The sequence below is a fragment of the Rattus norvegicus genome, chromosome 9, assembly GCF_021556685.1.
Source record: "Rattus norvegicus strain SHRSP/BbbUtx chromosome 9, alternate assembly SHRSP_T2T, whole genome shotgun sequence".
NCBI classification, from domain to species: Eukaryota; Metazoa; Chordata; class Mammalia; order Rodentia; family Muridae; genus Rattus; species Rattus norvegicus.
The window spans coordinates 35,099,758-35,116,022 of record NC_141542.1 but is presented as its reverse complement, the minus strand read 5'-3'; the positions used below and the strand labels follow the sequence as shown (position 1 = coordinate 35,116,022).

At 40.7% G+C, this 16,265-nt stretch overlaps 1 protein-coding gene across 1 annotated transcript in view; it reads right to left on the bottom strand.

Annotated features, from left to right (window-relative positions):
- LOC148003647 (uncharacterized) overlaps positions 1-16,265 on the bottom strand; it is a 47,311-nt gene that overhangs the window by 7,642 nt on the left and 23,404 nt on the right. Inside the window, exon 2 of the mRNA XM_087568145.1 lies at positions 2,173-2,238. Coding sequence (XP_087424271.1) covers positions 2,173-2,238 — 66 coding nt within the window. The remainder of the gene's footprint in view (positions 1-2,172; positions 2,239-16,265) is intronic.

The following is a 16,265-nucleotide window of genomic DNA, read 5'->3' as shown; positions in this document are numbered from 1 at the left end:
AGTGATGGAGAGGATGTAGCCATATTTTGAAAGAAAGACTTGTAGAAAGTGAATTTTATCTTCAGAAAGATATCTGCCCACATACTGTATTTGTTGTGTGAAACCTGCTCTCTCTCTCCCACAACCAAGTTTGCTTTTCTGAAGATCTTTAAAAAATGGAGTATCTTTTATCTTTCTTTGGCACTTTCGTACATACACAACACTCCCAATTTTCCCTCTCAACCCTCAGACATCCCAACACATCCTTTCCCTTCTATCTCACTCTTTTGATCCTCCCCGATTTTATGATCGAAAACACAGATATAATGTTAAAATGAAGGAAATTGAAGTTGTGGAATTCTCATGGATTAATACTAGAACATTGTATGCACTCTGGCTTTTGAGCACATGAAAATAATATCCTTTACGATGTAACTGATGATCAACCTTAGTTGTCAACTGGGTGTTTCTGTGAAGGGGGAACCTTAATTGGGGGTGGGGTGCTTTAATTAGGTTGACTTGTGGCCACTTCTGTGAGGCATTTTCTTAATTGCTAGCTGATGTAGGAGAGCCCAGCACAGTGGGCAGTGCGATCCCTGAGGAGATGAGCTTGAGATACATAGGGAAGGTCACTGAGCATGCCAGAGGAAACAAGCCAGCAAATGACCTTACTCCATACTTGGCTTTGTTTCAATTTTGCTTCAGGCTTCTTCATTGGAACTCATAAGAAGCTGGATGAACTCTCTCCTTCATACCGTGGTGTTTAACATAGCATAACACAGCAACAGTAAGCAAACTTGCACTATGGTGTGTGTGTGAGTGTGCGTGTGTGTGCGTGGGTGTATGTACATGGTTTGACATGTGCATGTAGAGGTCAGAAAACAACTTTTAGGATCAGTTCTTGTCTTAATCCCTATGAGTCTTGGGAGCAAAGTCAGGTTGTCAGGCTTGCAAGTGCCTTTATTGGCTATGTCTGTTAAATTTATGACTAAGGAAGATGCCCCCAGCTTTTAGAAAATTTTTAAAAATTTTTATTAAATGTATTTATTAACTTTACAACCTAATATCAGCTCTTACTTTCCTCCCCATACCCATTCTCACAAGTCCTTGCTCCATTCTCCTTAGGAGGGGAATCCCCATCTGTGTGTCAACCCTCCCCTCAACCCTTCACCCCCATACTCCAACCTTTACCCCGCACATCAAGTTGCTGCAGGACTAGGCACATTCTCTTCCACTGAGTTCAGACAAGGCTGTACATTTAGAGTGCGGGATCCACAGATAGACAGGCAGGTAACAGGCTCAAGGACAGCCCCTGCTATGGTTGTTTGGGAGACCTGCATGAAGACCAAGCTGCTCATCTGTTACATATGGTGCAGGGGACCTTGGTCCAGCCCTTGCTTGCTCTTTGGTTGGTGATTTAGTCTTTGAGAGTCCCAAAGGGTTTAGATTAGTTGACCATTCATTTTCCTGTGAACTACTTGTCCTTTTTGGGTCCCTCAATCTTGCTCCCAACTCTTCCATAAGACTCCCCAAACTCCATCTAATGTTTGAGTGTGAGTCTCTGCAATTCTTTCTATTGGCTGCTGTATAGAGTCTTTCAGAGGACAATTATGCTAGGTTCCTGTGTGCAAGCATAACAGAGTATCATAAAATAGTGTTGGGGAGTGGTTCTTGCCCATGGATTGGATTCCAATTTTGGACAGTCATTGGTTGGCCATTCCCTCAGTCTCTGCTCGTTTTTTTCCCTGTACATCTTGTAGGTAGGACACATTTTGGGTCAAAGGCTTGTGGATGGATTGCTGTCCTATCCCACCACTGGGAGTCCTGCCTGGCTACAAGAAGCGACCACTTCAAGATCCATATCCCCCACTGCTAGGAATCTCAGATAGTTTCCTCCTTAGACCCTCTGGAGCCTCTCCCCATCCCAGGTCTCTGACACATCCTAGAGATTGCCCTCACTGCTCAGATGATCTCCCTTCTCTTTCCCTGACTCTCCCCATTCCCCTCCCCATCTCCTCTTCCACCAGTTCGCTCTGTTCATTGACCTCTGATGTCTATTCTGTTTCCCCTTCTGGAAAGATTCAAGCATCCTCCCTTGGGGCCTCCTTGTTATTTGGCTTCTTTGGGTCTGCTGATTATAGCATGGCTATCCTGGACTTTATGACTAATGTCCACTTTTAAGCGAGTACATACCATGCATGTCCTTTTGGGTCTGGGTTTCCTCACTCAGGATGATATTTTCTAGTTCCATCCATTTGCCTATGAAACAAATGATGTCCTCGTTTTTAATGGCTGAACAGTATTCCACATACAATATTTTCTGTATTTTCTGTATATTTTTCAATTGAGGAACATCTAGATTGTTTCCAGTTTCTAGCTATAATCAATAAAGCTGCTTTGAACATAAACGAGCATCGCTTCTCGGTCTTTTGGCTAAGATCAAGTGAGCATAGCTGAGCAAGTGTCTCTGTGGGATGGTAAAGCATCTTTTGGGTATATGCCCAGGAATAGTGTAGCTGGGTCCTCAGGTAGAAGTATTTCCAACCTTCTGAGAAACCTCCAAATTGATTTCCAGAGTGGTTGTACAAGTTTGCAATCTGACCAGCAGTAGAGGGATGTTCCCTTTGCTCCACAACCTCACCAACACGTGCTGTCCTTTGAGTTTTTAATCTTAGCCATTCTGATGTGTATAAGGTGGAATCTCAGAGGTGTTTTGACTTGCATTTCCCTGCTAAGGACATTAAACATTTCTTTACAAAAATGGCCATTTGAGATTCCTCTGTTGAGAATTCTTTGATTAGTTGTGTACCCCATTCTTTAATTTGTGCAATTTAGAATGCCAATATCTAACTTCTTAAGTTCTTTATATATTTTGGATCTGAGCCCTCTGCCAAATGTAGGGTTAATGTAGGTTACCTTTTCCCAATCTATAGACTGTTGTTTTGTCCTGATGATAGTGTCCTTTGACTTACAGAAACTTGTCAGTTTCATGAGGTCCCTTTTATTAATTAAATGCCTGAGCCATTGGTGTTCTGTTCAGGAAATTGTCTCCCATACTGACTAGTTTCAGGCTCTTTCCAATTTTTTATAAGTGAGAACCTTGGTGGAGGAGTAGGCTGTTCTGGGCCTGATGGGCAGGGTGAAGAGGTTAGAAGGTCAAGGAGTTTGCATGGGACTGTCTCTGATTGACCTTAGACCAATGATTTAACTTCTTAGATCACCTCATGGAGGTAAGAGTCACTCCAAGAGTCTTGTAGCTTATTTCAAGATACATTTGAGTGTCTCTGATGGAGATTTCCCCCTGAGTCTCATTGTGGTGTGGAAGTTGTGAAGTGGTAGGCTGCGATACGCCCCAAAGATTTGACCTCTAGCCTTAATCAGAAGTAATTTTTAAGTTGGATGGCTTAGAAATATTTTAAAAGATCCCTCACCCCAACACTCTCTCTCTCTCTCTCTCTCTCTCTCTCTCTCTCTCTCTCTTTCTTTGATTTTCAAAATCTTCCTCTTTTCTTTTTCTTTCCTGTAGGTGGCACTCTAAGCCCAGGATTACTCTTTTACTGTTTGTCATGCTACTACTCATTTTTGAAATTCTTTGCCCATAAGCACTGTCAGAAAAATGGCATTCCTAGTCCATTGTTTGGAGCATGTTTTGTTGGTAATTGCATATGAACTGTTCTTCACATGGTTGTTAAGGAGGTCAGTTTATTAGCACCGCAATTAAGATAGGATGGATTAATGTTGAATTCTGTTGTATAAACCCACTCTTAATTTACAAAGACTCATTTTAACTTACTAAATTTTCTTGAACTGTGCCATCTCATTTGAAATTTTTTACTGTGTTGAGTTCTTACTATCTACCATGAAACAAAACTATGAAATAGAGTCTGGTTTACACACTAATAATTACTTGGAAATACTTAAAAAGAGAAGTGCAGAAATAAAAAAATTGTTTCATGATGATTTTTTTTATTATTAAATCAGAGGCAATCTGTTTTCATTGTAATGTGTTTTTCTTTGACTGGTAATTTATAATTGTATTATATTTTGTAATTGTTAAATTCTAATATTACAGCTTTGAAAAATAAAAGAAAATAAGGATTGTCTTCTTTTTCTGCTGCTGTGACTTTTGGTTTTTCGAGGAAACTTCTCATTGTTGGCTTGAACTTCAGCCTCTTAAGTGTGAGATCACAGGTTTGTACCCCAAACATGACTTTCACTCTCTCTTAAATTTGCACAGTTGTAACGTCAATAACCTTATATGTCTGTGCAGACAGCTTTGTTTCTCAGTCTTCTTGGGAATCTTAAGCTTCGCCCACAGTTACTTAGAGGGGTTCAAGACCAGAACAGTGTGATGTTATCCTTAGGTTTCATGAACCATCGTTCTTTGTCAGTCTGTCAGACCATATGCTCATCAGAACAATATTAGTGACAATTTTCTGCCAGAAAGAATAAATCATTATCCAGACATTAAGTATTGAAGAACATAAAGCAGATGTTATTTGACATGTTCCTTTTGATTTAAGGCAATTATGCTTTTAAAAATACTCCCCATGATTATAAATATTCCTGGAAAAAGCTGAGTATGAGGTTGATTGTTTTAATATGTTTCTAAAGCCACTAAGGGAGTCACTACTAATTTTGAGATTAACTCCAGGGTGATATTTACATTGTCACCATGTACTGTAAGATCTGGCTGTCATTTTCTGTTTAATGAAAAGATGATAGAGACCCACTAACTTGTTTAGTAGAAAGACTGAAATAGTGCTTATGTCGTCTTTTGTAGAGGAGTTTTAGTGTAGTAACATGGCTGCTTTGGCAAGGAATCACACCCAAAGATATGATCTGGCCCGAACACAGACACACCCTGGATTGCAGTGTGTTCTGGATTAAATATAGACATACCATTAGTACCCACCTTCAATCCTTAATGATTAATGTAAGGTTAATTTGTAGAAGGAAGAAGCCATGTTTGAAAGTGATGTCTGATTGAGGGGCAGACAAATTGTTGAATCAGAGAAAGATTGAACAGAATGAGTCAGATATTGGATACGACCAACTTTCACAAGAACAAACAGGAAAGAGAGGTTACTTAAAGAGCCATGAGGGAGAGGCTCAGAGAGTTGTGTTCAGTTCAGTTCATCGAGTTCAGAAGCAATCTTTCTAAACAGAACAATTCACTCAGAAGCTGAGAGAAGCCAATTTGAATCTTTAGGAGTTTGAGCCAGAGCATCCGAGTTGAACCAGCCAACAGAAAGAGCATTCAGTCTCAGAGGCTGAAACATTCGGGGCCTAGGTTAGCAGACACAGGCTGGAAACTGAAGCCTTCAAGGGTCTGGGCTTGCAGAAGCTTTCAGCCCTCAGCCTAGGGATAGTTAGAAATGCTAAGGCCAAGCCGTGTATTCACAAAGCTTGGGTGCGGCTCTCATCTCATTCCTTCCTCTGAGAAAGTAAAAGTGACATTTATATTTACAATCTTTGAACAGTACAGCATGCAGTAAAAGCAACATAAAACATTTACCGCCTAGAAAATATTATATTTTCTGAGAGCCCACCCTGTATCGCAGTATTTAATATGTATTCTAGCCCCTAGAAATGTACTTCGTGTCTAGCTTCTAGAAATGAAAAAAAAAAAATGCATGCATGCCTCATGGTAACTATGACTACCTGACATGAAGGAGGTCTCCCTGGTGCTGTGGAAGTAGAGAAAGAGGAGCCAGTTTTCTCCTGTGGGATAAGGGAAAGCTTCAATGAAGACACATCTGGAGCTTAAACTGCAGGAGGGATACGGTAGGCAGAAGTGTGATGATATCCAGGAGAGATGTTCGGAAGCACAGCATGCTCACGGAAAAGAGCAGGTAGAGAGGAACATGTCATCCCCCAAAGTGGATGCGAGTGAAAGCATTTTCTAAGAGTTTTTCATTGTTCATTAACTTCTTATTCTGAAACAGCTTTGAAACTGGATTTCTTTCTGGGAGCTTGTTTATTTCACGTAGACCTATTACTGATTTATCAACATTTCTCTATTTCCAAAATATTTCTAACCTTTCATGATTTCTGTATTTTGTGTCTTTTTGTGTCTAAGGAGTTTGAGGATATTGAGGGATAATAGCAATCGGAAATGCCAGGGAAAATGAACAGAAACGTATTTTGCCTGCAGTTTCGTACGAATAGCCAATCCCTTTGTGCTTGGGAAGGTATTTTTCAGGCTATGGAATATGTCCAGCCTACTTTGTAGTCCATTGTAATTATTGAAAATATTGGTCATGTCCGAGCTGAACTCTTAATTTCAATCCATTTTGTAAGGTCCCTATGGAATCCAAGATTATTACACTAAATATATTACTGGTCACAGAGAAATTTTATAGGTAGCCTATAAACTAGTATTTTTTGGTTGAGAAAAATGGTTCTCAGTTATGCAGTTATGCTTATAAATATTTGGATAGGCAACATCAATCATATGGGCATTCTCATCCAAAATATGTGTATTGTCTTTAATTAATTGATAAGTAAGATGTTAAGGATCAGAAAGTAATTTATTATTTGTTTGTTTATTTATTTATCGCAAGACTTAATGTGCCCATTCTTCTAAAATGTCAGATCTTATCATGGAAAACACATTTCATTGTCTCTGAGATAAGTGTAGACTTGCATTTGTTATGTATCAAAGGATACAAACTCTACAATTGAATTTTTAATCAATCAGTTACTAAGCATGACTCTTCAGTGGAGAGGAAATATGAAGTAAAATGACGTCTGAGTTGCTGCTCAAAATGCAGTCACATGAATGGGAAGTTCTACTGCAAACTGACCTTAGGTAGACTGACTGCCTCTTTAGCCTCCTTAAAATGGAGCATGTACTATCTCTCTAACAGGTGTGTATAATCTGAGCTTTATTAGTCTACACAATAGGGTTTGATTTTGGTGACGCTGTAAAGGTCTTAGGGAAGTGAAACAGTAATTTATGTAGAATGTACAGATGAGCAGAGAAAAGGGGATTGGATCTTGCAGTAAGTTGGCACTATACACACACACACACACACCCTATGTATAGCTCAAGCTCCTGTTCTTTCTCCTACCATAATATTTGACCTCAAAGAAAGTATGGATTTAATGAGGCCATTTTGCTTCAAGTATCTGTAATTCCTAGTATTATGAAGAGAAACGACTCCTGAAGAGATTGAGAACAGGGCTTCTGTACTCCATCGGGACCACAGTAGAAAGGAAACAATGTTCTAAGAGATGTGTTCTAACACATCTCTATAGACATATTTTTCTTCTGTCAATTCATTTATTCTCAAATAATGTGAGATGGTTTTAAAGTTCCTGTTTGTATATATGTGCGCATGGGCATGTGGTGGGTATGTTTGAAGGTAATTTTGTCTGTGTGCTGCTGAACATACATGTTTGTAGCTGAAGGTGAAATATAATTCTAGGTTTGTATAGGTACAGTGGCTGTCATTTATATGATTTTGGTCCCAATGTGAAAATGAATTTCTCTTTCTCTTCCTTTGATCCAGGTTTCACTTTCTCATTGAGGCCCTTTGAAAAATAGTATCTCACTCTGTTGGCCAAATTTACTTTAATCTAGAAATTCTCCTGCCTCAGCTTCCCAAGACCTCAAATTGGAGCTCGAAGGCAAGCAGCAACATAAGTCCCACTGGGGACATCGATTCCTATTAATTTTTCGAACTAAATCAATGTGTGACTTAGTCAGTAGACAGATACAGGAAGTAGCTATCATTCAGCCACTAACTAGGATTTGGTTTGGGGTCAAATCCCTTACGTGTTCTTCTGAGCCTCCCTTTTTCTTACTATTTTGATATTTTCCTTAAATTCTCTCTACATAAGTGGGCACTGTAAAGAGAGCCAACTGAGAACATGTTAGCTTTTCTTCCCTTAGTGAGGGAATCATACCTGGGAGTTATGCAGCTGCACTGTAGACGTTTCACATGGGAAAGGAAACAAAATGAGAATTTTCACTTAGCATTGACTATGAGAGTGCTTACAGGACACCGATACCGGAGACATGGTATTTACTTAGTCGCTTTCAAGGTGTGGACTTGTAATTCACAGAACCTACAGCAGCACGTCCCAAGTTCGGTAAGTGAATTTGACTTGAGTCACCTTGTCAGTTTTGAAGCAATGTCATAAATATAAATGTCAAACTCTCCAGGGAAGGCAATGGATATGCCACTTTGCTAGCTTCCGCAAAACCCAATTTTCTGTGCAACCCCTGGTGCATTAAAAAAATAAAATTTAATACAAGAGTTGAAGGGTGTTTCCACCTTTTATTAGCTCCTGAGAAGAAGGCTGCTTCTAGTCATTCAGCCACTCACATCACAGCCACGGTTTCCACATTCCTATGCACCGAGCTCTTCTAGCTGCATAGCCAGCTAAATGACACCCAGAGGGCAGGTCCTTGAAGTGTTTGTTCAGGTGACCACAAATCTAGATTTGCCCTATTTCCTAGAAGGTCAGGCAATGCCAAAGTTTCATTTTTAAAAATTATTTCTGCCTTTGACATCTCTGATGAAATTTCTGCTGAGTGTAGGAAAAACACAGAGAAATTTTGAGTGGATGAAACGAAGTTATTGTCTTGGGGTTTATTTTGCTGAGCACACCCCAATTGTTCAAGACAGGAATTTGTGTTGTAAAGTCAAATCAACACAATTTTATAAAAAAAATAAAATTTACCGAAGATAGGATTAACTCCTACTTTTACTTTACAACTGCCAGAGAGAAAATCCTTGTCTGCTCTCTATGATTTTGTCCATTTCCAGACCCTCTCAGCTCTTTCCGGTTATAGATTCTTTACAACAACATTCCAGAAACAAAACCACTTAGAATTATAGATTAAGTTGGAGGAAAACTTAGAAAGATAAGGAAAAATCAGATCTGCTTTCAATAGATGTATTTTTGTTTAAATTCTGGGTAGGTCCTAGATCCCGGCATGTCTTGATTTACATGGTTACTGAAGATGCGATGGCCAGAACATAACAACCTGATATGAATAGGAGTGATTCAGGATCACCAAGGCAAAAGGCCTAATTGGAGTCAAAGACCCCAGATCTGCAAATCACTGTTCTCCAAGGGGTCTGCATGAAGCCATGAAAGAGTTCCCCCAACTCAGACTCCTAAAGATAGGATTTGGAGAATAGACTGTGGTATACTGGCCAACATTCATCCTGACTAATTAATATTCTTGTCCAATATTATGACTCTCAGTATAGTTCCGTAAGGATTCTGTTATGAGGGAATTTCCATTATCAGGGACTGCTTCAAGAAGAGGGAGAAGGAAGCTGGATAAAATACTGTGCTATACCAAAGACTATACATGGACTGACCCTGGGCTCCAACCTCATAGGTAGCAATGAATATCCTAGTAAGAGCACCAGTGGAAGGGGAAGCCCTTGGTCCTGCCAAGACTGAACCCCCAGTGAACGGGATTGTTGTGGGGAGGGCAGCAATGGGGGGAGGATGGGGAGGGGAACACCCATATAGAAGGGGAGGAGGAGGGGTTAGGGGGATGTTGGCCTGGAAACCGGGAAGGGGAATAACAATCGAAATGTAAATAAGAAATACTCAAGTTAATAAAGATGGGAAAAATTATAAAAAAATAAATGGCTGCATTTATTGGAAATGCTTTTTACCAACAACAACAACAAAAAAGAAAATACTGTAGTATAAAATACTGTAGGGAGGTTCTCAGTTGAACTAAAAAGGTGTGGAGGACAGAGGAAGAGCTGGAACAGAGGAAGGACTCGTGACATTTGCCTGGACTGCACTGGCCATTTAACCTTTAACCATCACAGGCATTCCAAGCAGAATGAGTTATGATGCCCACATACAATGAGAAACGAGGCTCAGCATGCTTAAATGGCTTTTCTGTCAAGCTGTGTAGTCATGAATTGAAACCAGGGGCATCGCCAGGGCTTGCTCCATTTCCACAGATGGCTGCTTCATTCTTTATGCTACCCCTGTCTTCTCTCTGAAGAGCTACTAAGGGCCTGAGCCAGGCTGTTATAGCAGGAGCCTCTCAGTCATTTGTGCTGTCACTGTTCAATTTAGGTTTGTTCCTCACGTGCTTACAGTATACAAGGACTGCTTCCTCCCTTTTTCCTATTCTCAGCTGCTCCAGATGACCCAGGGACTAAAAATGTCTCTTATCTGCACTAGGAAGCAAAAGAATCACGTTTATTTCCAGATTCATCTGCTTAGGGGATTGGGAGCCGACCATCAGGTTATTAGGGAAGGCGGGGTGATCCGATAATGATAGGGGCTGACTGAATTCCATGGGAACAGCCTGGATCTTCTAAATATCCGTAGAGGACATCAGTTATCTGTTTGTTCAGGTTCCCAAAGGTCAACACCGTGCAACTGGAGCCAGCCCAACAGGCGCCGTAAATCACAGTTCACCAAGGTGTGTGACCCTCTCCTTTAGGTGGTCCCACCCATTCCCCCATATCCGGGGAAATGAATGGATGCTGAGAAGGCGAGGTAACTCCCCAGGAACTTCCCAGCAAAGCTCTTGTGTGGCAATGACTATGCCCTCCAGTACCTGAATCAAGCAGTAATCCCAAACAGGACAAAACACAAGTAACTTCTACAGACCCGAGGGGACTTACCTCATGGATTCTGTTCACTTGCAGGGTTACAGACTTGGGATTGTGTTGATGTCCCTAAGCACCCCTCGCTGAGGCCACGAGGGTGAAGATATTCCTCATTTTCTTCTCTTGGGCTCCGTCTCTGTGTGTGTCATTTTATGGAAGTTTCACCGCACTCAGTGAGAGTCTGGGCCACGGAATTTGGGAACTACAATCAAAATTTTATGATGACACACACAGACGAGAGACAAAATGTATGGAGGCATTTTAGAAAATGCTCCCTTTCAGGCACCTTGAAAGCACAGCAGCTTGAAGGTTGGAAGGAGGGCAGAGCACAGTGATTATCCTCAGAGGAGAAAAAAAAAAAAAAAAAACAACCCAGGCATCAGAATGATTTGAAGATGAGATAAAAAGCAAAAGAGGCTACAATTTTCAGAGGGATTGAGGGTGGGGGACATGGGAAAGATTGGAAGGAAGAAATGGGAACATTTGGAGGGGGAAAAGGGAAGGTGGGAAGGAATGTAATTACATTTTAAGTAAAATACATAAAAAGTTTCCCACTTTTTTGTTTTTTTCTCCATCTTTATTAAATTGGGTATTTCTTATTTACATGTCAATTGTTATTACATTTCCCGGTTTCCAGGCCAACATCCCCTAGCCCCTCCCCTTCCCCTTCTATAAGGGTGTTCCCATCGCCATCCTCCCCCCATTACCTCCCTCCTCTCTTACTAGGCTATTCATTGCTTCTTATGCAGTTGGAGCCCAAGATCAGTCCATGTATAGTCTTTGGGTAGTGGCTTAGTCCCTGGAAGCTCTGATTGCTTGGCATTGTTCATATGGGCTCTCAAGCCCCTTCAAGCTCTTCCAGTTCTTTCTCTGATTCTTTCAATGGGGGTCCCATTCTCAGTTCAGTGGTTTGCTGCTGGCATTCACCTATGTATTTGCCATATTCTGGCTCTGTCTCTCAGGAGAGATCTACATCCGGTTCCTGTCAGCTTGCACTTCTTTGCTTCAACCATCTTATCTAGTTTGGTGGCTGTATATGTATGGGCCACATGTAGGGCAGGCTCTGAATGGGCGTTCCTTCAGCCTCTGTTCTAAATTTTGTCTCCCTACCACTTTCTTATTTTTTAATCAAACTTTCAGAAAACGTGCCAATCATTTCCTATGTTATCCCCTCAGTGTACTAAACCATTATCTCTCCTTCCCACCTTTCCTAGTCCCTTTCTGCTTTTCTTTCTGCAATGTTCTCCCTCCCTCCTCTGACCCTTCTTTTCTCCTTTGTCCTTCTCTTTCCTTACCCTCTTCTCCCTACGTAGTGACTTGCTTGTTTTCCTGCAGTGTCTCCAATAGCATATGTTGGCTTCTAACGCACAATATAGCTTAGGACAGCCCCAAACTCTGGACTACCACCTCCAGAGTGCTTGGGATACAGGCATGGACAACGAACTTACTTTATGTGATGCTTAAGACTGTATCTAGGAAGCCCTCTGCCAGCTGAGCCTCATGTGAATGGTTTTAAAAATACATCTTTTTCTGTTAGGTAGCAGGAGTTTTAAACTCTATGGATAAGTTACTATTGATTCATGTGGGGCGGGGGGGGGGGGTCTCTAAAGCATTCATCTCCATCCTAACATCCTCATCTTCTGTTGTAATCATCTATGCAAGAAATGTTCTTGTTTCAGTGTTTTTATTTCTTTAGTAGTAACACCTCAATATGCATTTTACGTTTCTTTTATCATCCTCATAGATTTCATATATCTCAGACTCAAACAGCATCGAACCTTCCAAACCAATTTTCTAATCACCTTCATTTCCCAGAATCACATAAATTTCTTTTAATATTTCAATGTAGAACATTCAGAAATTCTCCTAACATTTCTGTAATTTTCTATCTACATCCTGTCCTCTATTTCTGGGGATTTTCAACGTATAGATTAATCGACATATATACTTGCACATATTTATGAGACGTAGGGTCTAATTCAATACCTGATCACAGTGAATAATGACCAAACCAGAGTTATTAATCTTGACTTCTCAAGCATTTCTCATTTTTATCTGTTAGAAACCTTTGAGTTTATCTAGTTTTCAAAGGATATATTATACATAGTTGTAGTTGTAGTTATCCTGTGGTGGCATATAACGCCACAGCAGGCTTCTCTCTTTGAGCTAATATGTTTCTTCTTATCTTTCTCCATCCCTGCATCTTGGATTCTACTTTCTATTTTATTGTAGCCAACTTTTTATAACTTCCACAGATGATTAAGGGCACATAGTTTCATCTTTGTTCCTAGCCGATTTAACATAATATAATCCCTGAGTTCCATCTATGTTATTGGCAAAGTAATTTTATTTATTTTTTAGCTGAATAATAGTTCATTTAAAAGCCTCTAAAATAACTTGCTCCTGCACACTTTTGGTGGAATGTAAGTTGACACAGGGAAATGTAACAGAACCTCCACAAACAAAATATAGAGCTTCTCCGTGACCCACTGGTTCAGAAGTATCCGAGACATATTCTTTTCAAGTTCAGTTCTTCCACTAATTTACTTTTGAGCATGTGCCAAACTAGCCATTCCTTTATAGCCTTTCATTCTCCTACACAAGATTTTAGATAATCTAATCTTTCATGGACTCCATGTCTAATACTACTTTTCTGTACTTGTAAATACCGTCTTATTGCCTTATAAAATCTTGTCTATCTAAAAGCCAGTCTTCCTCTTTCTTATATGTTACCCTTTTAACCACCCATCCACCCTGCTTTCATTCTGTCTAAGCTCCACCCCCGCAGTTGCCTGGCAACAGCCACGTATACTGCACCTTACAGTTACCAGCCAGGTATGCCTGACACTATAAAAAGGGTTGCTTGTCCCCTCCTCACTCTCTTGCTCCCTCTTGCACTCTGTTGCCTTCTTGATGTCTTGCTCTTACTCTCTTCCTCCTCTGTCCCTTCTCTTCCCATTCCCCTCCCCCCTTCTCTCCACAGGTTCTCATGGCCAGAGCTGCTACTCTTCTCTCTCTCTCTCTCTCTCTCTCTCTCTCTCTCTCTCTCTCTCTCTCTCTCTCTCTCTCTCTCTCTCTCTCTTACTCCCCTCTCCATCCCCTGAATAAACTCTAGTCTATACTGTCATCATGTGTCTGGTCCCTCAGGGGGAAGGGATGTCTCAGCAGGGGCCCACTGAGGCACCCCCTTTCCTCAGACCTCCATAGAACATATCCCCCCTTTATCTTTTTATAAACACACCCTAGGTCCCATGGCTACTACATATGCCCCATGGTTCTATGGCACACACTTGCGATGCTATTTGGGTTTTCTCTCTCCTTAATTTGCTCCTCTGTGCCTTCAGCCACCATCCTCCAGCCTCCCCACTCACCAATTCCTATCGAAATGAACATGTTTACTACCGATCTAGGCTCCCTTCACATCCTTATGCATACCCCAGACTGCCTGTCACAGCCAAGACGTTTATGGCCACCTTCGGCTTACTCACTAATTGAAATCTTTCTGCCAATGTTAAATGTGATGCTGACTACTCTCTCAGGTATTCTTATATCTTTCATCTTTCCTCATAAGCTCATAACTGAGTACTATTCTAATTTCAGGTGGAACACTTACTGATTAGTGTTTGACTCTGCTTTCTGAAGACTAGGCTGAGTTCAAGTCACATTTGTTTTCTCCACAGGCTATCTTGTATACATTAGGTGCCTAATTAGTCCTGTGAAATCAAGCTTCTCAGCTATTGAAGTTAGACATGGCAACTCAACAGGAGGAATAGAGGCCCAAGAGCCAGCAAAGGTCAGAGACCCACTTGTCTCACAGTGAGGAGTCCCACGAAAATGCTGCGCTAATAGCCATAATATGTATGCAGAGGACCTGGACCATAATTTACAGGCCCTGTGCTTGCTGCTTCAGTCTCTGAGCTCATATGTGAGAAACGGCCATTTCTGTGGCGCTAATTGTTTCTTGTTTACTCACTCCCCCTTCCACTTGATCATTAAGGAAGTTTTGGTTGCTATCCTGCTATGTCGCAATTGATTCCCCTCACTGAGTGTCTCTTGACTAAATGTCTCCATTCCAGTCCTAATCAACATCGATGAGTTTTAAACTCATGCTTCCCTGTAGTTACAAAAGTGCAGAGGTTTTAATTTGTGTTGTACTATTTTATTACTGAAGTTAACTTTTCTGGTTAAAAATCGGAACCAAGAATCTATATTTCAAAGTAATGCGAAGATGAAAGGGGTAATTTATTTGAGAACGCCTAAGGAACTGTCAAAAACCACATGGGGGGGAGGGCGGCAATGGTGGGAGGGTTGGGAGGGGAACACCCATAAGGAAGGGGAGGGGGGAGGGGGATGTTTGCCCGGAAACCAGGAAAGGGAATAACACTTGAAATGTATATAAGAAATACTCAAGTTAATAAAAAAAAAATATAAAGCAAATAAAATGAATATAATATGGAAAGGAAGAAAAAAAAAAAAAAAAAAAAAAAAACCACACTAGATGACATGAGTGTTAAATTGGAAGCCCCGTGGAAATGCAATATGCCTTACATTGGATGACAGAATATGCTCGTTGCCCTCCCACCACCCACCTATACCTTATATGCTCCTCCATGCTGCCTTCCTGTCAGAATTATGGGCTACTTGCTGAGGCTGAAGCTGTCTTCAGCTCTCATTCTTACTACCCTAACAGTTATGAGTCCCAAATAGTAAGTAGTTCTATAGTTCCTGGCATATACTTTATTCCCTGCTATAAAAACTCGTGAAAATAAAATCCTTACCTTGCTGTGCTTTACCAAGGTTGTGATGACTTGAAAGCCCCAGGAGAAAAATCAAGACTAACTCCAGTCATCTAAGTGTGGCAGAAGGGAAAGCTGTCACAAAGAGGCATCTTGGTTTCATCCCCGAGTTTTTATTCAGGCACTGAAATAGCCCTGCTTCTAGAACTTTCATCACATGTGAAAAAGATACTGCTTTTTCTTTTTACCAATTAGGGCACTTTTGCCTTGCAAGCAAACTTATCCTAACATATATTTATACTTCCCCTCCAATATTAGGGCTGTTTTGGGTTATTACATATTCCCTCTCTGTTTGAATATCTCTGTGTGCATTTCCATGGCATATTTAGAAAGGGGGAACTGAGGTTTAGAGTGGTTGCAAGAGCAAAGAAACGACAAAGCAGAGAAGTCAGAACAGATTGTTCAGCTCATATAACTATGTTATCAGCCAGAGACAACAGCGCCCCGGCCTGATGCAAACTAGACTTACATGGAAAGAAGGCATGCTATAGGCAAGATAAAGAATTCTACAGACACATTAGCTATCACAGACAGCTCTTCCAACAATGGCCCCAAACTGCAATGGAAAACTTTAGATTTTTGTATAAATTGCTCCCTTACTCCATTTGTAGCAGCTGCTTAGTTTTTCTTTCATGACTCTTTTCTCCTCTTTCCCATTTCTGATGTCATGGCATCAAGTTTCCATCATTAACAACCTAAAGTATAATCTAGATTCAGTAAGACTGTCCAAAATTATTTGTAGAAATACTAAAAAATCATAGGTATCATTTGTGAAGGAACTGCTTTATGAAAATTCTAAGACTGTTATTGGAAACATTGGAAACTCTTGTCAGTAAGGTAATACATCTAAAATTCTCAAATGAGGAACTTACTGAGAGAG